Here is a 24,336-nt window from a genome sequence, read left to right on the forward strand (position 1 = left end):
CTTCCTTGAATAGTGGGCTGGTCCAGGTTCCCTCTGTTCTGGCCAGTATCTGAGTTTAGCAAGGTCTATATGTGCCTGATATGCAATTGCCAGGTCCCCAGACACAGGGTTGGGAAGCGGACACAGGGGATCCCGGAGGGGAAGGCACATGTCACGGGAGGCAGAGAGCCTGGCCCCTGAGCTGCCGCTGCCTCTCAGGGAAGCTGTCAGAGTCTAATGAGGATGAGCTCCTTCCAGGGAGCATATTCTCAGGCTAACTGAGGACTTCAGGCATCGACTTCAGTTGCTAAGAGATTGCTGTGTTCACCTGATCTGGAAGCACAGTCAACTTCAAATAAGTGGATAAGAATCAACACTGTGGGAAAAGGAAGTGTGTGTAACTGCAAAATTAACTTACTGTCTTCAGTGTCGTAGCTGGCTTTTTCCTGGGGAATAAAAAAGATTGGCTTTGTTAAAACACAAAAAGATAAAGTAGAGCCATCTGCTTATCATTTAAACTAGAGCAATGAAAGTGACAGGAGTGTGTAGGAAGACTATCCTGGAAGGGCATAGAGGGAGGAAGTGGGGTTTAGTTGTGACCCACCCCTCACCTCAGACAGAGTCCACTGGCAGATGGCAGAGGTTCACTGTGGATAAACAAAGCGCCAGTTGCCAGGGAGTTGGCATAACTGAGCTCTTGTTCCAGTTCTGCTATTAATTACTCTGTGACCTCAGGCCTCTTTCTCTGGGTTGTGAGGCCAGTTGGAGTTTTAGTTTCCTCATCTGTAAAACGAGGACCAGAATCAGTGTTTTCCGTGTGTACACAGAGCCCTCCTTCCTCCAACGGCACCCTGGGCGGCTGCCCAGAGATGAAGATGGGAGATATGTGGATGGCCATGCAGGTAAGGTTGCCACAGGTACTTCCTCATGCCAGCTTCCATCTGCTTCTAGGGGACTATTCTCTTCCAGTCTTCAGCCTAGGACTTCATTCCAAGGAGAGAAAGCTAAGACCAACACGAGTTTGAAAGTCACTGTGATTTGTGGTCCTGAAGGAGCTTGCCTGAGCTGAGAATGTTAATTCTGGTTTGTTTTACTTCCAGAAGAGATTGGAATCTAATATTTCTAAGGTTTAATGCTTCTCTGCTGTGTTTATTTTAAATACGGCTTGTCTGTCTCTCTTGCTTTGTTTTTGGCTGAATGCTGGAAGCATGGGGGAAGAATACTAGCAATTCCCAAGTGCCTCTGTGATGCCTGGCACAGAATTAGGTTCTTCACGTGTTATTTAAACTTCACAGTAACATTTTTCTATTGATATTATTACTACATTTTAGAGATTAGGACACGAGGCTCAAAAAAATTCAGGAACTTGTCCAAAGTGGGAAATGAGCAGAGTTTTGGTTAACAAACACCCTGAAATTAAGAATTGTTTTGCTTTCCCCAGAGACAGAATGCAGGCCAGCTGAGACATATTTTGATGGGTCTCTACAACAGCTTATGGAGCTAATGTAAAGTTGTGGGGCCACTGTAACATTAGCACATTACGATCCTTACCTGACAGTTACAAAAATGCTTGTGGTTCAGTAAGAAGTGATTCTCTCACCTCACTTTTCAAAGGAAACAGACAGTGTTATTTTGATTGAACACCCCTGGGTATGCTATGTGAACTACATGTTTGTTTAGAGATCATTAAGAACTTGAAAGAGGAGGTGAGTAGAAAGTAAAGATGAAACCTCCACGTGGGCCTCAGGATTATTTGGGTGCTGGAGCTTCTGTCTTGTGGAACATTGTAGGTCAAACAACTCAAGATTTAACTAAAAGTTTATGGGAGGACAGACTAGTGGTTTCTTGTTTCAGCAGGGGCACCCCCAGTACAACTTGAAGGATGCTGTGAGGGTGGAGGAGAGCAATGGGGCAATAGGGTTTCAGGAACACATCTATTGTAATGCGAGGTGCACCTGCATCTGAACTTGGGGAGGTGTGCTCTTCTGCCCAAGCAAGGGTATGGAAAGAGAGGAAAGGCACCCTCCCCCTGATTCTCAGGCAAGACTCTTTTATGGTTCCTGGCAAGCCCTGCTCAGACCAGTGCTGGAGGACATCCACTCCAGACTCACAGAGCTGCTTCTCTGCAACAGGTACTCACCCGGCCCTGGGTAGTGGGGATGGCACAGCAGGTAAAGATGACTTACAGTCCCAGGCCCCGCTGTTTCTACCTGTACAAACACACACAGGTTAGTCTCCAAGTCCTGAATCTGGAGCTGATGGTCATGGTGAGGCTGGCCTTTCTGACAGGGTTAGAAATGCATGCACATTTTTTTGTTACTTTCAGTGAAGTATATATAGATAGCTACATTGAAGCTATTGGGGCAAACCTGTAGGTGAAGATGAAACATTTTTTTAAAATGTCTGCTTATGGGCTCAGAACTAGGATGAGAATTAGGGACTTTATCACAGATACAGAGAACAGACTGGTGGCTGCCAGAGGGGAGGGAGGTTGGGAGACTGGGTAAAAAAGGTGAAGGGATTGAGACGTACCAATTGGTAGCTACAAAATAGTCATGAGGATGTAGTACAGTACAAGGAATGTAGTCCATGATAGTAACATTTCTGAGTGACCTTCTCCTTTCCCCATGGGACCAACCCAGAACCCCTGATTCTGTGGGCTCAGTGAGAGCCGCACAAGCATTCCTAGGGGAGACAGCCAAGAGTTCACACTGGCAGATACGTGCACACCAAAGGTGCCTAGAAATGGAGGCACAGACCCAACAAGTGCCCTGATAGACACTTGTTGGCATTGCTCATTCATAGTCACATAAACACCAGTACCTACACCTATAACTTCACCGGTAACTTCACATTTGAGGGTACTCATTCATTCATCCCTGAGGGCCTTTGCCCATTGCACAGGCAAGTTGTGAAAGTGGAAAGCTACTGTCCTGATCTCATTTCTGAGGTCACAGAAGGGACCCAAAGGGCCTTGTCCACTGCACCCAATTCCCCCTCCCCCTCCCTGAAGATGGAAGCCGGGCAATCACTATCAGGGAAAAAGATAAGAGACACACAGCTTCACCACTGAGAGAGAAAGAGCAAGCCTGGAGGGGGAGAGACTGGAAGCTAAGCCGGCTCCCCTCAGCAGATCCCGGCTGCCTCCTCTCGGGCCCATGCTCGCCTGCATGGACATTACTGCGCAGTAAAACAAAGCCTATTTATTGAGTTAAATTGAGCTGAATAAATATTTTATTAAGAACCTACATTTGTAAGTCTGCAATTCCTAATGGACTTAAAGAGGATAGATACTCTGTTAATGTTGGTTGGACCTGCCTCCAGTATATACTATTTTAATTTGTGAGATAAAGCACATATAAGTAAACGCTGAAGTAAATATCAACTACCAAGAATTATTGAGGACATGGATAGTGTGTCTAAAGCACTGTGTTAGGGGCTGTGAGAAAGGGGAGGAAGTGGAGACAGGCCTCTGCCCTCTCAGAATGACTAACGGGGGAAAATGTGCACCTCAGGCCACCTCATCTGACAGAACCAGCTATTCCAAACAAAACAAAAGAAGGCCTCAAAGAGTATTAAGACTATGGGGCAGGGTTCTTCTGGCCAAGATGGAGGCATAGATAGATACACTTTGCCTCCTTGTACAACCAAGCGAAGGACAACAACAAATCTAAAAACAAAAACTAACCAAAACTGTGGGAAAATAGAACTGTATGGAAGTCCAACAATTAAGAAATTAGGGAAGAAACATTCATCCAGGCTGGTAGGAGGGGCAGAGGTGGGCAGCAGGTGAGGAGAGGACTCACGGCAAGGCTACAGCTAAATGTGGGACTGAGTGGTCCCACATTTGTGTGCAGATAAACCAGGAGGAACAACTGGGGAGCAAGATGGACCATGCAACCCAGGGTTCCAGTGTGGGGAAGTGAAGCATCAAAACCTCTGACTGAAAATACGTGTGGGGGTTGTGGTGGTGGGAGGAACTCCCAGCCTCACAGGAGAGTTTATTGGAGAGACCCACAGGTTCCTAGAATGTACACAAACCCTCCAACCCAGGAATCAGCACCTGAAGGGCCCAATTTATTTGTGGATAGTGGGAGAAGTGACTGAAAGCCAACTGAGAGCTGAGCCAGTGGCATTGTTCCCACTTGGACACCTCCCCCACATACAGCACCACAATGCAGTGATGTGGGTTGCCCTGCCCTGGTGAATACCTAAGGTTCTTACAATGTAACAGGCACACTGAGACAAAAAAAATATGGCCCAAGTGAAAGAACAGATCAAAGCTCCAGAAAAAATACAACTAAGTAACACAGAGATAGCCAACATATCACATGCACAGTTCAAAACACTGGTAATGAGGATGCTCACAGAAATGCTTGAGTATGGTTGCAAACTGGAGGGAAAAGTGAAGGCTATGGAAAGTGAAATAAAGAAAAATATACAGGGAACCGATAGTGAAGGAAAGGGAACCAGGACTTAAATCAATGGTTTTGACCAGAAGGAAGAAATAAGCATTCAACCAGAACAGAATGAAGAAACAAGAGTTCAAAATAAAAATGAGGAAAGGCTTAGGAACCTCCGGAACATCTTTAACATTCCAACATCTAAACTATAGGGGACCAGAAGGGGAAGAGGAAAAGCAAGAAATTGAAAACTTATTTGAAAAAATAAAGGAGAACTTCCCCAATCTGGCAAAGAAAATAGACTTTCAGGAAGTCCAGGAAGCTCAGAAAGTCCCCAAAAAGTTGGACCCAAGGAAGCACACACCAAGGCACATCATAATTACATTACCCAAGATTAAATATAAGGAAAGAATCTTAAAAACAGCAAGACAAAAGGAGACAAATACCTATAAAGAAGTTCCCATAAGACTATCAGATGATTTGTCAAAAGAAACCTTACAGGCAGGAAAGGGCTGGAAAGAATTATTTGAAGTCATGAAAGGCAAGGACCTACATCCAAGATTACTCTATCCAGCAAAGCTATCATTTAGAATGGAAGAATAGATAAAGTGCCTCCCAGATAAGGTCAAGTTAAAGGAATTCCTCATTACCGAGCCATTATATGAAATGTTAAAGGGACTTATCTAAGAAAAAGAAGATAAAAATATGAACGGTGAAAGGACAGCAAACACAATTATCAACAACTGAACCTAAAAAAAACAAAAACAGAAATGAACTAAGCAAACAACTAGAACAGGAACACAGATTTAAGAAATGGAGATCACATGGAGGGTTATCAGTGGGGGGGTGGGAGCAGGAGAAGGGGGGAAAAGGTACAGGGAATAAACATAAATGGTAGGTGCAAAATAGACAAGGGAGGCTAAGAATAGTACGAGAAATGGAGAAGCCAAAGAACTTATATGTACAACCCATGGACATGAACTAAAGTGGGGGAATGATGGTGGGAGGGGTTACAGGGTAGAAGGAAATAAAGGGTAGAAAAGAAATGAGATAACCGTAACAGCATAGTCAATAAAATATATTTTAAAAATATGTGGCAGGGGGCGTGGCAGGGTGAAAACGGAGACAACTACTTCAACAACAACAAAAAATTAAAATAATGAAACAAAATAAAATTAAGTGTTCAAAAAAAGAAATATACCAATAAAAATGAACCTGCATAGTTCCTGTTTTTTAAAAAAAAGTATTAAAAAGAGAGATCTTAAAGTTTCTTCTCCTGTACTTTACCAGAAGGGCCTCCAGGCTTTCCCTCAGTGTCCACCTGTTCTTTTCCTACACACAGTTCTTTTTTTCAATTACAGTTTACATTTGGTATTATTCTGCATTAGTTGCAGATGCACAGCACAGTGGCCGGACAGTCACACACCCTACAGAGTGGTCCCTGCAATACTTCAAGCACGCACCTGGCCCCCATGCATAGCCATTACGGTAATATTGACCATTTTCCCCACGCTGCAATCTACTCCCAAACCCTTCCGTATACAACTCTTACGTTGGGCCTATTTACATAAGCTCTCAGTGGCACAGGGTGGGAGGTATTGATTCCACGAGCCCCCTTCCCCAGCACCCTGTAAAAAAACACCCCCTCCCAGGAAACTCCTACCTACATGTCGCATGACATAGATGTGATTTAAAGACATTTTGAAAAAGAAACTAAGTCAAAATTTGTAACATTTCATGTGACAATAAACTGAAATGTTGTCTGAGTATGTAGTATGAGTCCTATTATGTTTCATTAGCTACTGCACCAAATTGATACTGTTCTTCAAATTCTTCATACCTGAGATTGCCCCTAAAAATACACTCGGCTGCTCATAGATTTTAATGAAGATTTCAGGGAAGAGAACAATAAACCTTGTCTGAAAAATAAGGAAGTGTGAAGAAGGTCTAAGTTAGAATTTCCTCCCAGGGGTGGGTTTTCCCTTTTCTTAAATGCCAAGGGCTCGTCTGGCCTGAGTTCATTATCATTGTCACATCTACTGCCTGGCTGTTCTGCTGAGGTTCCCTTTCCTTCATATCTCCAAACAGTCTGCCAACGTCTTCCTTCCTCTTCCCTCCTTATAAATAACTTCTGCAATCAGATCAGAGGGCATGCTGGTTCTCCTCTGCTGGTGGGGGAGGACAGAGCTGGTGGAAAACCTGTGGTCTTGCATTAGGAAGACAGGGTTCTAGTTATTTTTTCTGCCAGAAAATTGGCTGAGTGACCTCTTTCAAGGCACCGTGTCTCAGTTTCCCCCCTGTGAATGGGGGACACCACCATTTATACCTTACCTGACTCAGAGTTACTGTGGTAAGATAACAGAGCAACCTTAAGAATGCAAAATATTAGCTAAATATAAAGTAATATTGTTGGAAAGGGATTAAAAGTATTTGAGGCTTAAAAACATTATGCTAAGTAAAAGATGCCAGATGGAAAAGACTACATATTATATAACTTCATCTATATGAAATACCCAGAAAAGGCAAATCTATAGCTACAGAAAGCAGACTGGTGGTTGTATGGGACTGGGGGTGGGAACAGCATTGACCACAAATGAGCATAAGGGATCTTTCAGAGTTGAGGTGGGCATGAGAAAGTTCTAAAACTGGACTGCAGTGATGGTTACAAAACCCTGTAAATGTAATAATTTATAAAAACCATTGAACTGCACATGAAAAGGGAGTGAAAAATTATAACTCATAAAGGAACTCAGTAAATATGATTATTGCTCCTTTTGTTTTAGCATCTTGTTATTGACCACTCCGGTACCTGAGCTCTGTACCAGGTACTTTAAATGCACCATCTCTAAGACTCACTGAACACCAGCTGGAGCCAAGTGAGTCTCAGAGAGGTTAAGTGGCAGGGCTGGGGTTGAAAACCAAGGCCATTTGAGTGTAAAGCCAAGGTAGGCACTTTCTTCCCCAGCCAGTACCTCATACTGGGGCGTGATTTGGCATACAGATGCACTTGCTGTTTCTCCCTCATTTGGGGAGAGATTAGTGAAACAGTGGTCTGCTTTTGTGGATGCACGTGGGAGGATGGATTTCACAGGCCAGTGACCCTTTCTGCTGCTCCAGGTCTGGGTGGGACCACCTGGTACCCTCCTCACTGTCAGGATCCTTTCCTTCTGACAAAGCCACACTCTTGGTTGGAATACTCCAAGGGAGAACTTTGGAATGTGATGGAGGGTATGCAATAGAGAGAGATGTGTCCAACAATATGATAAAAGTGAAAAATTAGCTTCCTTTTGATTGTGTTGATCAAAAAATTATGTTAATGCTGATATAACAGTGTAGGCTTTGTACAAGCTGGTGTTTACCAAAGCTTCTCAACTAAGAAAACAATTACCCTTAGTTTTTCCTTCTACCACATATATTTTATACATCATTCTCTTTTTCAGTTTTACATACAATGTTGGTAAGTTTCCTTAATTCTTAAAGATTCCATGTTTGCATTCTAAGCCCTTGGGATTTAATGTCGTTGAACTGTTACAGACACCTTACTGCCATTAGGGGCTTGCGCACCATCTGAAGCAGCTCTTACTCTCGGGGACCGTTACAAAATAAAGGCATTTAATTTAACAACTTCAGAGTGATTTGGATTATACGTAAAATTCAACTTGCATATTAGCAGGGGATTGTACATTCCAAAACTCCCTCCCTATTTTAGGAAATAAGAATATAGAACACTTTTACAATGCTATTTACTTAAAGGAAGTTCTGAAATAAAAGCTCTGTCTACCCTCTTCTGACAAAAGCTACAAATCAGCCAGAGCTTGCACTATCTTCTAAATGCTCATTGAGGGATAAATCACAATGAGCTTGAATCTTTCATTTGGTCTAAGGCAGTGGTTCTTTGCCCCTGTGGACATTTGGCAATGTCTGAAGCCATCTTGGCTTGGCACTACTGGGGGAGGGTGCTCCTGGCATCTAGTGGGCAGAGGCCAGGGGTGCTGCTAAACATCCTGCCATGCACCAGACAGCCCCCAGGACAAAGACTTTTCTAGCCCCAAATGCCAAAGTGCTGAGGCTGAGAAACCCTGATTTAGAGTAAAGCTTTACACAAAATGGAAGAAACACAGTTGTTTCCTGAGAGGTGTACAGGATGCTGTGCTGGATTGCTCATGAATTTAGGCAGATTAAGCTAGGCATTTGGAATAAGAACAGTAAGTGAAAAAGAGCTGTCATTTTAGGAGCGTGATTCCTATGTATTTACTCATTTAATTCTCCCGGTACCCCTAAGCTTAAGTAGTGCTTTCTCCATGTTTCAGAGGTGGACTCTAGGGAGCGGAGAGATTACTTGGCTTCTTAGAAGTCTGATACCTTGCAAGTGTCAGCCAGAACCTGAGCCCTCTGGCTTTGGAGTCTGTGCCCAGTCCTGTTACAGGGCTTCTCAGTCCGGAACACAAAGAGTAAGAGAGGCTGCCACTGCACCTAATTCTCTACATAATCCTCCGTGAGCACCTAATAGCCCTCAAAGAGCCAAAAGCAATTTTAACCAGAGGCAAGCGACATGGTGTGTCACCAACCTGAAACTTTAGCCCTTTCGTGACGTCTGTGAGGGCACTATCTGAAGCTTTTAACATATAACAGAGGGTTATCCAGGGACACACACTAGTAGTCTCATCATTCAAATTATCTTACTTCCCTTCTCCTCCTGTCTGTATCCAACAATCATATAATTAGGACATTGTTTTCTTGTTCAGGTTTGGTTTCTTTATCCGGTTTCTTTATTTCTCTAGTATTAAAATATAGCTACACTTGATTAATAGAAAATGAAAGAATAATAAATCCAGTGGGCTAATGCCCTCATGATGGTGCCATGTGATTCTTCAACTACAGCCAGCAATGGGGCCCAGCCACTCTCTCCAGCAACTGGCCCATCTACCATTTCAGTACCTACTCTGAGCCAGTCCTGTCTGGGCCCTGGAAACGCAGCTGTGAGACAGATACTGAGAGTCTTATAGGAGAGAGAGAGAGAGAGAGAGAGAGAGAGAACTCAGGAGGGATTAGGGGATAAATAAAGATGGAGTGTGGGGGACTAAAGGAGAGCAGACCAAGGGGATGCAGTACAAAAACAGGGTCAAGAAAGGCCTCCTGAACAAGCAACATTTAAGGCAATGTCTTCAATGAACTTGTAGCCTAGTTAGGGAGATCAGAGTCAGACACACAGTGATTAGAGAGCAGGGGTGGGATTAAGTGTAAGTGGGATGAGACCGCACAGGAAAGCTCTCTCAGGGCTACAGAAACCATAGGACGCTTCCAGGAAGGGGAGACCTCATGCTGGGCCTTGAAGGGTGGGTAGGGTTTGATGACATTAAAGCGAGAACACAAAGACCAGAAGGTAGAACCTATGAAATACAGAATGGTTGGAGTATGGGATGTGCTTTAAGAAGAAAAGCCCTGATTTGGTACGGGCATTTGAAGATGCAAACACCAGAGATTATTAAACTCTTCTAAAGGAAATTGTAGGCCTCCATTTATCTATGTCAATAAAAGATTTTCTGTTCTGGTGATAGCAGCCTTCTCCTGAGTGAGGAGTCTCCATTTCAGCTGGGACCAAAGCAATCGTGCTGTACTGATGTTAGGTTGGTGGGTTGACATTTGCTCCCAGAAGTTAAATGAATTGATGGTTCTGACTGTTACTCCCCAAATATAAAGAGCCCTTGGGTTCCAAGGGAGAGGATAAATAGGACAAGAACTCGTGATGAGGGTAAACAATTGCACAAGAAATGAAAGTAGAAAGAGGTTAAAAAAATACTGTTCTTTTATATTTTCTCAAGGACCATGGCCCTGGAAGCAGAGCTCCATCTCCCAATCTTTTGTATTCAGCCTTCAGCTCTGGGAGAGAGAAAGAGAGAGACTGAGAGATGGGTGGAGGGGAGAGGGAGAAGCAGGGAGGGCTAGAAGGAGGCTCCTGAACTCTCTGTGCTGTAATGGGGATATGGGGGTACCACCTGGCTTCATGGGCCTCAGTTTTGGGGTTGCCAAACCCTAGGCATTATTGGGAGTTCAGGTTTGGTTAGTGGTGGCATGGTAAAAACTAACTTTGTAATGGGGTGAAACTGGCAACACATGGAAGCATTGAGAAGCTTAGGCTAGTGACTGAGATGAGAGCCTAGAGGCAAAGTCATGAGCAGTGACAGTCACAGGCAGAAGGTGTGAGATGATGAGGCAAAGAAAGCCTGGACTAGGGTTGCGACAAATAAAATAGTAGAGAAAATTTAGAAAAAAGAAATAGCAGCCTTTAGAAAGAACACTGGCACTCTGAGACATGGAGCCTGGAGGCTGGCATGCAAAGTGGAACAGGGATGCCCAGAGGGCAGGAAGGTGACAGAGGCAGTGGGCGGCAGTGGGAATGTCCAGTGTCCAGTCAGGAGTGGACACCAGAGCATAATCACCATAGACAAGAGAAATAAGGCCAGAAGAAGAGATGAACCCTGAAGAAGTGAAAAATTGTACTCTCCTGAGCACCTACTGTGTGCCAGCCACTGCACCAAGAGTTTTGCATTCACAGTTTCGCATTCTTCTGTGGTAGTGCACTTTCCCACATATAGGTGAGAAAATCGGATGCTTGCAGAGGTGATGTACAGGCCCAAAGTGGTACAGCTGGTGACTCGGATTCCAACCCAGATCTGTCTGGCTCAAACCCCAAGCTCTTAACCACCATGATATTCTGAAAGAGGAGCAAAGGTTTGAGGGCTGAATGATGCAGACACCCTCAGTTGGGAGAGGAGGAGGAGGAGCCAGCAAAGTATCCAATGAGGTAGGATGAAAACTAGGGCTTATCTAATAGGGGCCCAGTGTCATGGGGGAGAGGGGGGGTGCCTTCAACATTGGTGCTACCAGACAGTGCATGAGGATGAGATCTCCTGTTACCATTCATTAAGTAATTTGAAAATGCAAGTGATTACTTCTTGATATGTTATCTCAGTTGTTTATCTTATTTGGAATAGATTAAAAACTGAATCCTCAAATGCAATCATTCTACAATTTTAAAAAGCACCACATCACACATATACTTTACCTGAAGCTGTCACTGGAGGAGGGGCTGGCTTGGAAGTGTTGTTTGGCTTTGTCGATCTATTCACCATGGGAGCTTAAACACACAAATAAACACACAATGATTACGAATGCAGTCTAACAAAGGAGATTCACACATATGGGAAATACATCGTGAAAATGATGGATCAGACCAGAGAATTAGCAAAGAATGGGAAACATACTTATTAAATGTATAAGAGTCTCCTCAGAAGAAACACTTTTTAAAGGAATATATTAATGATTAAAGGAATAATAAAATGTTTTTGATAGGGATTTTGTTAGGGTGAATACTGGCTTGGAATTTCCTTTGCCAAATGGGAGGTCTGGCAGATGGAAGAGGTGTTTGTTTGTTTGTTTGTTTTGGAGATGTGTATTGGACCTAATAGTGGAGGAGCCAAATTAATAGTCCTACCCTCTCTGCCACAAGTGACACACACATTTTCTTTTGTGTTTTGCAGGGTTTGTTGGGGAGGGCATGTTTAATGTGCATTTATTTTCATGGCGCTGGGTGGCTCAGGAATTCAGATGGGTCTTGAAATCACTGGTGGTATTTAAGGAATGCAGGAGAGAGTTGCGACTTAATGGCAGAATAAAAACCGAGTACTGCTACTTCACTGTTCGATGAGTAATGTTACTTGAAGAGGTATCACACAGGATTGCATTCTTGAACACAGTGACTACATCCAGAGAAAATAGGGACTGTTCCACTGAGGGTATGTGGCACTGGCTTTTTAAAATAATTTCTTTGTAATTACATTTGTTATTCTGTGAAGGATTTACAAACAACATGTTTCTGAAATAGCACCAACTTTAAAGAATCAGGACACAGAGCATATTTTACTCTTTCGTTCATTTTTCAGTCCTCTGTAGAAATTGTCCCTGCAATATTTGTAAGACCAACCTGGTGGTTTGTGACTTTGTGAGTATTAGGTTTTATGAGAAGTCCATTGTAGGTGAGCACAGCTAATGATAAGCACCTAGGTGCTTTCATAATGTAACATAGGAAATGAACCATGGCAGAGGAGAGAGGAAGAAGGTAGAGACTATGAAACACAGAGATGGCTCACTCACTGATGCCTCTGCTCAACCGGTCAAAGTAGGCAAATGCTGTAGCCACAGAGGAGAGAGGACTGGGCACTACCATTTCTGAGCCCCTTAGTGCTTGCTACCAAATGGCCATGTATGCCTCCATCAACTGGTGGGAATTTTCAGGGGCTTAAGACTACAAACACTTGCCTTTTTCAGGTGGGGGTGAACTGCTTTCTGTGGGATGAATATAGTTTTCATCTTCATCTTCTACAGGGACCACGTAATCAGCCTAAGAGAAATGCAAGAATGGATGAGAAAAATGCTGTACATTTATAGGTTATTGTAAGGAAAGGAGCGATTTTTAAAAAATAATCTTTACTGAGGTCTAATTTGCATACCATTAAGTTTCTCTATGTAAAGAGCATAATTTAGTATTTTAGTACAGTTAGAGTGTGAAACCATCACTGTAATCTAATTTTAAAACATTTGCATCACCCAAAAAAAGGAACACTGTACCCAATAGTCACTCTGCACATACCCCTTCCTGTGACCTAGTCAACCAATAATTTACTTCCCATCTTAAATACTTGTTCATTCTAGACATTGCATGTAAATGGAACATACAATATGTAGTCCTTTGTGACTTTTTTCACTTAGCATAATGATTTCAAGTTTCAACCATGTTGTAGCATATACACTACTTCATTCCGTTTGTGGCCAAATAGTATTTCATTGTATGACTATACCACATTTTATTTATCCATTCATCAGTCAATGGACATTTGGGTTATTTCCACTTTGACTATTATGAACAATGCTGCTATGAATATGCATGTACTAGTTTTTGTGCGGATGGACACTGCTCTTGGGAATGTGCCTAGTGGTGGTGTTGCTGCAACATGTTGTAGCTCCATGTTTACGGGTCTGAGAAGCTGCTGAACTGTTTCCCACCAGCAACGTATGGGCTTCCAATTTTTCCACACGCTCACCAGTCCTTGTCGTCTGTCTTGTTGATGCTAACCATTATCATGGGTATGAAGTAGTATCTAACTGTGGTTTTGATCTGCATTTTTCTCATGGTTAATGATGTTGAACATCTCTTTGTGTGCTTTTTGGCCAGTTGTACATCTTTTTTGGAGAAAAGTCTATTCAACTCCGTTACTCATTTTGAATTGGGTTGTTTGTCTTTTTATTATTGGGTTGTAAGAATTTTTTACATTTTCTCAATATAAATACCTTATCAGATATATAATTTGCAAAAATTTGCTCCCATACTATAGGTAGTCTTTTTACTTTCTGGTGGTATCATTTTATCTATTTTTCTTTTGTGGTTTGTGCTTTTGGTATCATTGCTTAACCCAGGGACATAGAGATTTATACCTATGTTTTCTTTTAAGAGTTTAATAGCTTTAGCTCTTGCATTTAAATGTAAGTTCCATTTTTAGTTAATTTCTACAAATGGTGTGAGACAGAGGACCACTTTTATTCTTTTGCATGTGGCTATACAGTTATCCTAGCACAATTTGTCTAAAAAAACTATTCTTTCTCCATTCAATTGTTTTGGCACCTTTGCTAATAATCAATTAATTATAAATATAGGGAGGGAGTGATTTTTACATTGATATGAGGTGATCAGATCTCAAAGTGATTTTACAACCTGCCTTGGTAGGTGACCAAGGTGGGTACTGAGAAAAACGTAAACCAAACTATATTGAGCACTTATTGCGAGGTGTTCATTTGAGTACTTTGTATGCATTGTGTCACTTAATCATTGTAACAACTTAATAAGGTAGGCACTGCTATCAGCTCTTCCTGCAGACTAGGGGTTTCCTTTATGTGTGCCACCATCCGTGTCTTAGAGGAGGATCATGGAGGAGCAGAGAGAAAAGAAGGTGGAGGAAAGGAAGCCAGGTGGGGGCAGGGCAGAAAAGCAATGGAGAATAAAGACAGGAAACTATCTTATAGAGGAAAGAGAAGAGTCACAGGAAACCAGGGGAGAGAAAGAGGGTAAGAAGAGGGGCACAGATCCAGTATTGATATTATACTACATGTCTCTAGAGATCAAAAATTCTTACAATCAGGTCATACATACCATTTTTAGAGACAGAAACAAAACACCCATCCAGCATCACACTGGCAAGTTAGAGGGAGGCAGTGAAGGGACAAAGTGGTTAATGCTGAATGGAGAGTGGGGATGGAGGAAGGAAGGCCTGAATCCAGACTGTCCTGGCACCTTCTCCCTGCCCAGCCCTACACCCTGCCTTCTACTGGGTCAGGGAAGCCATAGGACAAATTCACTTTACCTCATCCTCAAGGTCCTTGGGCCTGGGAGGGACTTGAGGTCTCTGCAGAGAAGTTGGAGCTGGCAGAGTGGAGGTCAGCCTGGCCTTAGCAGAAGGCCAGGTGGGCTTAGTGGGAAGGGTCTGGCTGATGGGCGGAGACTGCCTCCGGCTTGATCGATTGTCTTGAAAGGAACAACAAACAACGACAACAAAGCGTAAGATGAAAGGGGCTCCCGGTCATTCCCTGGGGGAAAGCACTGAGCTCTAGAAAGTACAGAACCTTTAGAACCTAAGCAGCCACAAATTGGGGCAGTGCTTAAAAGAATAAAATAGCATGTTAGGTAAAAAGTTTCAACTGCCCATTGACTTACTTACACAAACTAGAAGATCCTCATCAAAAGCATCTTCCCAAGGGAGAGATGGAGACCAACTGGCTCAGGAAAGCTGAGAGCCCAGCACTGTGCCCAACAGAGTGGATGATGACCTTGGCAAGGTGAGGGTCTAAGAGAACTTGCTCCCCTGTGGGTTCGCTTACTCCATGAATCTTCAGGGCAGAAATCCTCAAATTCACTACACATAAGAACCACCTGGGATTTTTAAAAAAATGCCAAGGCCTACCCCAGGCATAACCAGTTTGAACTTGTAGGGAAGGACCTTGCATTATAGATTTTTATGGGGTCCCCAGGTTATTATAAGGTGTGTTCAGGGTTGTGACTGCTCATCTGGGTGAACCTATGGTCCTCCCCTCACTGATTTCCTTCAAATCATGGAGAATCCATGAGCCCCCCTGCCCAGGAATGTCCTCAGCAGGTATCAGGGGAGGAGTCCAGGCTCTGAAGCCAGGTGGCTCTGAGTTCAGTCTGCTGCTCTGCTACCCATTAGCTGCACTCTTTTGGGCTAGTTATTCATTATTCAACCTCTGTGGGACTCACATTCCTCATTTTAAAAGTGAGGATAGCCCTGGCTGGTGTGGCTCAGTGATTGAGTGCTGGCCTGTGAACCAAAGGGTCACCAGTTCGATTCCCAGTCAGGGCACATGCCTGGGCTGTGGGACAGGTGTCCAGTAGGGAGTTCATAAGAGGTAACCACACATTTATATTTCTCTCCCTCTCTCCCTCCCTTCCCCCTCTCTAAAAATAAATAAATAAACACAATCTCTAAAAGCGAGGATCATCATGTCCACGTCAGAGGTATTGTAGGGATCAGGAACAGAGCAATGAAAGCAGCAGGGGCAGAGGTGACACCTAACAAACAGAACTGATATTGCCACCATAAGGTGGTGGATGCCATCTGCCCAGCCAATTCTGTGAGCCCAGATTCCAACTGATGCTTTGTGGGAAAATCTTCAGGGGGGCACTTATTTTGCTGTGCTTATTACTCTGTCAGTTTTTATAGTTTTATTTGCAGGTCTTGGAGTTTACTTAGATTTCTGAATGTAAAATTTAAGTCCATCAGAAGTTGCAAAACACAGAAGACAGGTTTTGAAGAGTGTGACCTTGATGAGGCACTTCACCACCCCAAATTGTGGTCTCCTGGTCTGTAACATGGGCCTAGTGCAGCCTCTTCCTTCCCAGGGTTGTCGTGATGACTGAAGAGTCACTTAAAAACATGCTGGGTGAGGTGCAGAGCGGAGCGGTGAAGAGTGTAGGCTTTGGAGGCTGAATGGACTCGCTTGCATCTCAGCTCCACCACCACATATAAAATCTTGGCCCATTAGTTTACTCCTTTGAGCGTCGCACGCTTCATTTGTAAGGTGATGGCCACTGTGGGGGGGCATGGTGAATGTTTTGCTCAAGATTATTGAGAGGGTGATACAGGCTGCAGCTGAAAAGCGTGAAATTGCAGACTAAGAAGTCTGGGGTACGTCTGTCTTGTTTGCTGCTGGATGCTCAGCATTTAGCATAGCTCTACCACATAGTGGGTGCTCATAGATTGTGGCATGAGCAGCAGCACCTGGTGGTCTGGGGAGGCAGTTAATGGCAGTGATAATGGACAAAAAGCCCTTTACAGGTAAGGACGCTGTGTAGAAATGCAAGTATCATTGTGATTGTCACTGACACACACTCGTCCTAAGACTGGTACACAAATTTCTTCTTGGGGGACATTAAAAGCCACTCAGGCCTGGAGGCCAGCCCTGAGCTGTGTCCAGTTAACCTATGAGGCTAATTCTAGGCTTAAACCTCCTCTCCCCACCTTCACCCCTGGTTGAAAGTCCACAGTCCTAGGCAGCCAGTGTCGAGGTGGGGATGGAAGAAGGAGGGACATTAGCAGACACTGGGTTCCTTGGTGGTCATCTTCCTTCTGCATAGACGACTCAAAAGAAAACTCAGAACCTTGTGCACAGGAAGCCCGAAGAGAAGCAGGGCTAATCTTGGGGTTGATTTCTCAGACTGGTGGGAGTCGGGAGCAGCCATCAGGGTGTGCTGGTTTATCTTTTGCCTGTTTCCACTACTCCTGGTTTAGGGAGGATACTTCCCCCCGTCACATGGGCAAGTTTGCCAGCTGGGGCGCCATTACCTGTGAGCGACCAGATGGCCCACTTGGAGGCGATGCGAATGGGAGACTCCCTCCCAGCCTCGGCTTGACCCCCCTTCCCCGCCCCCACGTCCCCACTGAGCACCCAGGGACTGAAGGCATGGCCTCACCTACGTACTCGCCCCTGGCGAAGGGCAGGGCTGGGTGAACGGTCCTGGTCTCCTGCTCCACAGGCGGCGGCTCATAACTATCATCCCCCGTTTCCTCGGCGGGCAGCACGTACATCTCTGAGTCCGAGTGCTCGTCTGGGTTTTCATAGTCGCTGTCCTGCAAGTGCAGACGGCATGCTCAGTGCCTGGCCACGCTTGGTCGTCAGGACAGCCCCGCCTTAGGCGGCCGAGCTGCTCCCCGCTGTGGGGAGGAGGAAGCAAGGCTTGGCCACTAGGTGGACAGGCTGGCCACCTAGTGTAGGCGGCCCGCAGTGGCTGGTCCTGGTGCGGGGAAGCTGGGGAAACGGGTGGGCCACTCAACCCGCAGGGGGGCCAAAGTTCTACGTGGGCAAAGAACAATGGGAGAGGAAATATATTTTAGGAAGACAGAAAAATAGAATAACTGATAGGTTTTATTTATTGTGAATGTTGACCATTGAGGAAAACCTAAGTTTAATAAGGAGAGCAGAAGGGGACACACGAGAATACATAAATACCTTTGAGGAGATGAAATTTAAAAAATTTTAAAAACAGAGCTGGTAAACCAGAGGGGCTAGGCTTCAAACGGACTCAGAGTCCACTCTCTTTCTCTTATTAAATATAAATTTGATTTAAGTTAATATTGAAAAATACATCAAACAGTTCAGAAGGCTGTAATGAAGTCTCCTTCCCAGACACTCAGTTCCCCTCCCCAGAGGCAAACAGAATTACTTGCGTCTTGTGCATTTTGTTTGGAGATAGTTTATGTATGTAGCATACACACGAGTGTATTTGGTTGAAGAAATATCTGGTTCGAGAGTGAAAAGGTCCTCCGACCTCTGTGTCCTCTGCCCCCCACACCGCACTGCCTGACCCGATGCACGACCCACACTGATTTCCCAGCGAATGGATGAGGCTCCTGCCCCGCGGCCTGTCTACTTTACTGTAACGCCGGTGCAGGTGTATGTGATGCAGGTGTCGTGTTTCCTTCACCGCTCTGTCCTCGGGGCCTGCAACGGGGCCGGCACATGGCAGGAGCTGTGTGTTGGGATGAATGAGTGAATTAACACACGAGTGAGGTCTAGGCTTTCCTCCTCAGTCAAAGGGCGATGGGAGAGGAGTAGAGTGAAAAGTGGGAGGAGGAGGCTGAAAGGGAATGGCCTGTCCTTGTCCCAGAGGGAGAGAAAGCGGATGGGGTGAGATAAGGAAATTCCAGGAGGGGCATTTTCCCAAACCCTGATCCTAGCAATAGCTGATGGGCTCAACAGTCCTTCCTGAACACGAACATGAATTTGGGCTGAATAGAATACTGATAGTAATAACATTATTCTTATAACTGACATTTCTGTGTGCTGTATACCTCATTTATTCCTCACCGCAATCAAGAGATAGTTTTTTAAAAATCCCATTTTATAGTTGAGAAAACTGAGGCACAGGAGTTGAGTAATTTGTCTGCAATCTGTGCTCTGGAGAAGTGAATGACTGTTCTCAGGCAGGGGTTCCAGGAGGTGAAGTGGGAGGGAAAGCGGGGCTGGCCGGTAGGGGAGAGGCTTAACAGGGCAAGAGCCTGGCTTCCCAAGGCTAATCTAGTCCAGCATGAGGTGGCTGGCACCCTCCTCATCCAGGCCAGACCCAGTCACAGCTCGGGTGGCCTCTCAGGGAGACATCAGTACAAGTGCTGAGAAGCAGTTGCTTTAATGAACGTCTGGAAAGTGAGAGAATCAGCAGGCGCCCAGACGCAGGCGCCCCATGGGAGACAGTTTGGGCATCCCACTCTCAGTTTTCACGGAGCGGGGATGGGACTTCTGAGACTTGATCACCTGGAGGCTGAGGAGCAGTGCATATCCCGGGGAGGGCACTGGGGTCCTTGCAGCCTGAACAAGAGGACCACTTTGGCAGAGGTGGCAGAGAAGTAGAGGAAGAAAGACTGTGTCAGCTGTTCCTCTGACGCTGGGCTGCCCACCAGATGGGAACCGGCATGAGGACAGCACCGAGACTGTATATTCAGGACCCAGCATGGGACCTGTTAGAGGTCGGTGCCCACTACAGAGCTGCGGATGAATGAATAAGTTGAGCTGCTGCCCTGGGCTGCGAAGGGACTGAGGAGGAAGGAACTGGGCCCTCGGGGCAAGTGCTGGCCTGACCCTTCATCTGGAAAATCTTCTTTGTGGGAGACACACCATGAGCCCCTCCTGCTTAAAACACAGGGGAATGTATTGAACACCTTTTTAATCAAGAGAATTTTAAAAAAAGGAATGTGCTCAAACTTCTGAGAGCTTAAAAAAACTCCCCTTCCCCCAAATTATTCTAAATTCTGGCAAACAAAATTCTATCATTTATTCAACACTTAACAAATGCAATATGCTGGGCAATCTGATGGAAACTTTGCAGAAAGGACTGTGTAGTAAGACAACATTTCAAACTGCCCATTTATTCATTTAAGCAATTATCAATGATTGAATGCCTACTATGTACCAGGCATCATGCTGGACTCTGAGCACGGTCCCTGCCCTCATAGAAATTATACTCTAGCAAGGGCACCCAATGGCACACAAAGAGTGGCTAATGAGTAACAAGTAGATCATCAGACAGATAAAGAAGCTACCACAGTCAGGGTCCCGAGACAGACAGCACTGGGAGGCATGAGTCTACCTTGGACGGGGGCACCTGAAGGGCCTTGAGAAGGAGACACTGAAACCCAGCCTGAAGGACAAGGAGGAGCTGAACGACTGCAGGAGAATGGAAGAAGGCTCTTTGGTGTCTCCTCTTTTGCCTTCTCATGTTCCTGCCCAAGGAGCATGGGTCTGAAATGGCTGTGGCAGGCAGGAGCTTGGCATGTTGAAGGAACTGCAGGCAGGCCGGTGGGACCGGGCTGTGATAAGCAAGGCCCTGTGGAAAGGGGGTGGGGCCCAGACGAGTCCAGAGGGGCCAGATTTCATGGAGCCCGGAGCTGTGAGCAACAAGTCTAGATTTCATTCTACGTGCGGTGGGAATCCAATGTGGTAAAAATACCTGTGAGTGAATGTTTTCTCAGTCCTTATAATAGCTGGCACCTTAATTTGGGTTGTTTGACTGTGGGACACAGGTCATTTCCTTCTCTCCAGGGTTTTTTGTTTGTTTTTTGTTTTTGTTTGTTTGTTTTTTGTACGCCCTAAGTCCACACTGTGCGGTCTTTTTACCCAGCTAGCAAGCTGAATTTTCTTGGTTTCGCTCAGCATGAGGACCAGCTTCTTAACTTTACCTAAGACGTGGCTCGATATGTGCGCCCAGCAGGGGGCGCAGGAGCAGTGCTTCTGAGGGCTCAGTGGTTGTGGGGCTCCGGGAAGTAACTCCTGCCCAAGTGACCTGTAGAGAGGCCATCTCGTCCCCTCTTTAGAAAAAAAACTTTTCTTGCAGTTGAAAAGAACGGAACTCCTGTCTCCTAGTACTCTGAGTAAACCCCAGGTGGTATACACAGCGGAGCTCAGGCTCAATTCTGGGTGCTGGACAGGAGTCCCGAGTTCTCATCTTGGGACGCTGCGTGACTGAGCGACGGTGGGCAAGTCATTTTCATTCTCTCAGCCTAGTTTTCTTGTATGGCGTGTTGTTGTGTGGAGACCCTATTCTATCCGTTTCCAGATATAAAATTTACAGATTGGAGCAGGCTACTACTCTGCATGACTTTGATACGTGAGGAATAATTGTTGCGAAGAAAAGTGTTTAGGATGTCTTGTCCCTGTCAGACTCAGCCTAAGAGAAAAGTGGCTGCTGGGGTTCTGTGGGTTGTAAAGGCACCTCCAAGAGGTTTATAGTTAATTCTGACGTACCCCTCCCCCACAATGTCATCATGGCCTGGTTCCTCTCTCTCACTCTGTGGCTGCTGAGGCTCTGCTAAGATCAGCTTGGTCACAGCAAGCACCTGGGGAGTTTAAAAGCCTGGGGTTCGGGTCTGACAGTGAATTTTGGAGCTACCAGTTGCGCTCTCCAGGCCTTGGTTTCTTCACCTGTAAAATGGGTGGGGGCGAAATTCAAAATGTCTAACTTTGGCACTAAAGGATGTCCCGGGGCCCCCTGGTTGCCAGGCCTTTACTCTCTAGTTGTTGGTTTACTTAGAGCTCCCACGTAGAAGCCAGGAGGGGCTGTGCACTGGGGAATTCCGGAGAGAGGCTTCTGAACTGACACGGAAATATTTAAACATTTTAACATCTGTTTTGGCCATGCTGGTGAGGACTCCGAATACTAGCAGAAAATGGGGATAAGAATTCCTACTCTGAGAGCAGCACTGAAGACCAGGTGAGGTAACACATATAAAGCTCTTAGCCTAACAAGATGCTAGCGCAAGTCAGTCAGTGTGAGGTTATTGCTGCCTTGTCTGTAGGTGGCCCTTCTAGCCTGGCTCTCTCTCTCCTGTGAGGCACAGCCAGCCACTAGCATGTGATTCAGAAACAAACCCTTAAAAAAGCCTCCCACAGACCCTGGTGGAAATGGTACCCGACTAGTCCCAGGAGCAAATACTTACAAAATCATCCGACCACTGCTCCTCTTCGTCAGCAGGGCTCTCTGAAATGTAGGGAACAGAATGCACAAACATAAATTTCAGCCGGCCAGCCCCTCGCTGTCCACAAGCACCTCGCACCTGCACATGTTGCCCTTGGGCTTCCTGGTCTTCTTTACTTGACCTTGACTGTCTGTTACAGTCATCTGATGTTCATTCACTTTTGAATCCTTTTTTTTTTTAAAGTCAGTTTCTTAAAGCCAGTAGAGAAGTCCCACTGGGGCAGAGAAATAGTGCATCTGCCCCATGTCCTTCTTTATCAAGGGACAATTTGGGGACCTTAGAGTAACCCAGCAGCAGCCTGCAATCCATATTGTATTGTTTCCAAGGATTTCTTTGAAGCAACATGTGGATGGTGTGGTAGGAAGAGCACTGGACACAGTCAGATAGACCTAAATTCTCACGCAGGCTCTGTTCCCAACCGCTGGAGAGTGGGCAGGAGCAGCTAACATCCCTGGGCCTCAGTTTCCAGATTTGTGAAATGAGGAGATAACTTCAAAGATCCTCTCGCGCTCTAACTTTGACATTTTATTGAGAAAATTTGTAACCAGTACTTTGCTATATGCCAGGCAATGTTGTTAGAGATTTGCAGTCACTGAGCTCTCTTAAAAAACTAGTGAGGAGAGCAAGGCCTAGAGAAAATAAGTCACTTGCCCAAGGTCAGATAGTCAACAGCCAAGCCCAGGGCTGGACCCTGCAGGCTGACTTCCAAGTGCACGCTCTGCACCCCACACCATGCTGCCTCGCTGGATCTGAGCGCCATCCTGGGCTCCGCAGGGGCATAAACATGGACATGACAGGTCTTACACAGTTTTTGATCTCGGAGAATAAAATTTCCTTTGTTGTCAGAATTATGACAACAAAAGGAAATATTTGAAATATTTGACCCTTTTTTCTCCTAAACACACTTGGAGTATGAGAAGCTTGGCATAAACTGAACTTAGAGGTTAAATGCAATTTACTCTTTTGGGCAGGCTATCAGCTAGACGTAGGTGCAGATGGCAGAGTGGCCCTATGACTGCACCAGGGGTCCCAGAACCCCTCCCGTCCTCCTGAGCAGCCATGGCTGGAGGGCCCTGTGAGTGGGCCCTGTGGGTGGTCCCTGAATCCCCCAGAACCTCAGTAGAGCCTGTTGTGGCCATTCTGATCCTCTGCCCTAGCCAGCCATTGACTCCAGCTCCAGGTGGACTCCACAGAGGCCCAAGGAAAGGGATTGCAGAGGTCAAACCCGGCAGGCAGGTCTTTCGACCAGAAAGGCCAAAGTTTAAGGAATGGCGCCCTCTTGTGGGGAAGAAAAACATGATAGGGGCCAAGAAGGAACTTCATTCTACAAACAAGCCAAATACTGGGTCAACTTGGAATTTAACAGCAAAATAAATCATATTAAGTTATTCTTTGGGTTGACTTATACAAAATTATAGTGTACTGCAACCACTGGGGTTTTCCAAGAAGCACAGGTGGTAAGTCCTCTTCCCATTAAAATAATACCTGGCACATAAGTTTGGGGATAATAGAAAACCAACACTTAAGGCGACAACATGTTTTCGTTTCAACCTTTAAAATAGAAACCTTTATAAAATGCCTTTATAAAACACGCTGGCCTGCCTCAGTCAAGTGTATTTGCTGAACCTTTTGTCAGTGGTTCAGGGTCCACGTTGGGATCAGTTCCTGGTGAATGTACTCACAGTAGCCACCTAACTAGTTTTCCCGTCCCTGTTACTTTTCCCCTCCAGTCGTCTTTCCTGCTGTTTCTGGTTATTTCCTTAAAGGTTGGATCCTGGTGTTCCTTTCCTCAGGGATTATCAGGGGCTCCCTCTGGAATAGAGCCAAGACTCCCTAGCAGCACCTTCAAAATGCTTCTGCCTCTGGTCCCTCCACTGAATTCTCCACTGAACATGGCAGCCATGTTCACTTCCAGTGGTACCAACAGCTTCTTCCTCCCGTCCTGCATTTGAGTTTGTGCCCAGTTCGGAGCAGAGGGTTCTCTGCTCTGCTCATGCTCTGCCTTCTGCCCATCTTCCTCCTCCCACGGAAATACCTGTCTTCCCTCCTTCATAAAGTGTCCCCAGTCCCTCTGGTCACAACCTATCACTTCTTCCTCTAGACCTTCTCAGCTGCGGCTGGCACCTCGATGTCACATCTACTTCATCCTGCCCTGTGCAGTGGCCATTCTGATCCTCTGCCCTAGCCAGCCACTGACTCCACCTTCAGGTGGATTCCACAGAGGCCCAAAAGGTGTGGTAGATGTGGTAGGTGCTGTTGTGATTTGTTTTACAGTCAGGGAAACTGCGTCTAAGAGAAGTTGCAAAGTCTGTCTGAGGCCACATGGCTAGCTGGCATGGGAGCTGGATTGGTTGAAGGCC

At 45.5% G+C, this 24,336-nt stretch overlaps 1 protein-coding gene across 2 annotated transcripts in view; it reads right to left on the reverse strand.

The window, feature by feature from the left end:
- BLNK (B cell linker) overlaps positions 1 to 24,336 on the reverse strand; it is a 75,772-nt gene that overhangs the window by 14,665 nt on the left and 36,771 nt on the right. For both annotated transcript variants that reach the window (XM_037138914.2, XM_037138913.2), the window contains exons 4-10: positions 21,938 to 21,978; positions 17,422 to 17,578; positions 14,798 to 14,958; positions 12,702 to 12,783; positions 11,449 to 11,520; positions 2,120 to 2,189; positions 398 to 425 (exon numbers count right to left, since the gene is read on the reverse strand). In XM_037138914.2, coding sequence (XP_036994809.1) covers positions 398 to 425; positions 2,120 to 2,189; positions 11,449 to 11,520; positions 12,702 to 12,783; positions 14,798 to 14,958; positions 17,422 to 17,578; positions 21,938 to 21,978 — 611 coding nt within the window. The remainder of the gene's footprint in view (positions 1 to 397; positions 426 to 2,119; positions 2,190 to 11,448; positions 11,521 to 12,701; positions 12,784 to 14,797; positions 14,959 to 17,421; positions 17,579 to 21,937; positions 21,979 to 24,336) is intronic.

The sequence above is a fragment of the Artibeus jamaicensis genome, unplaced genomic scaffold (genome assembly GCF_021234435.1).
Source record: "Artibeus jamaicensis isolate MK-2021 breed Jamaican fruit bat unplaced genomic scaffold, CSHL_Jam_final contig_252, whole genome shotgun sequence".
In the NCBI taxonomy this organism is placed as follows: Eukaryota; Metazoa; Chordata; class Mammalia; order Chiroptera; family Phyllostomidae; genus Artibeus; species Artibeus jamaicensis.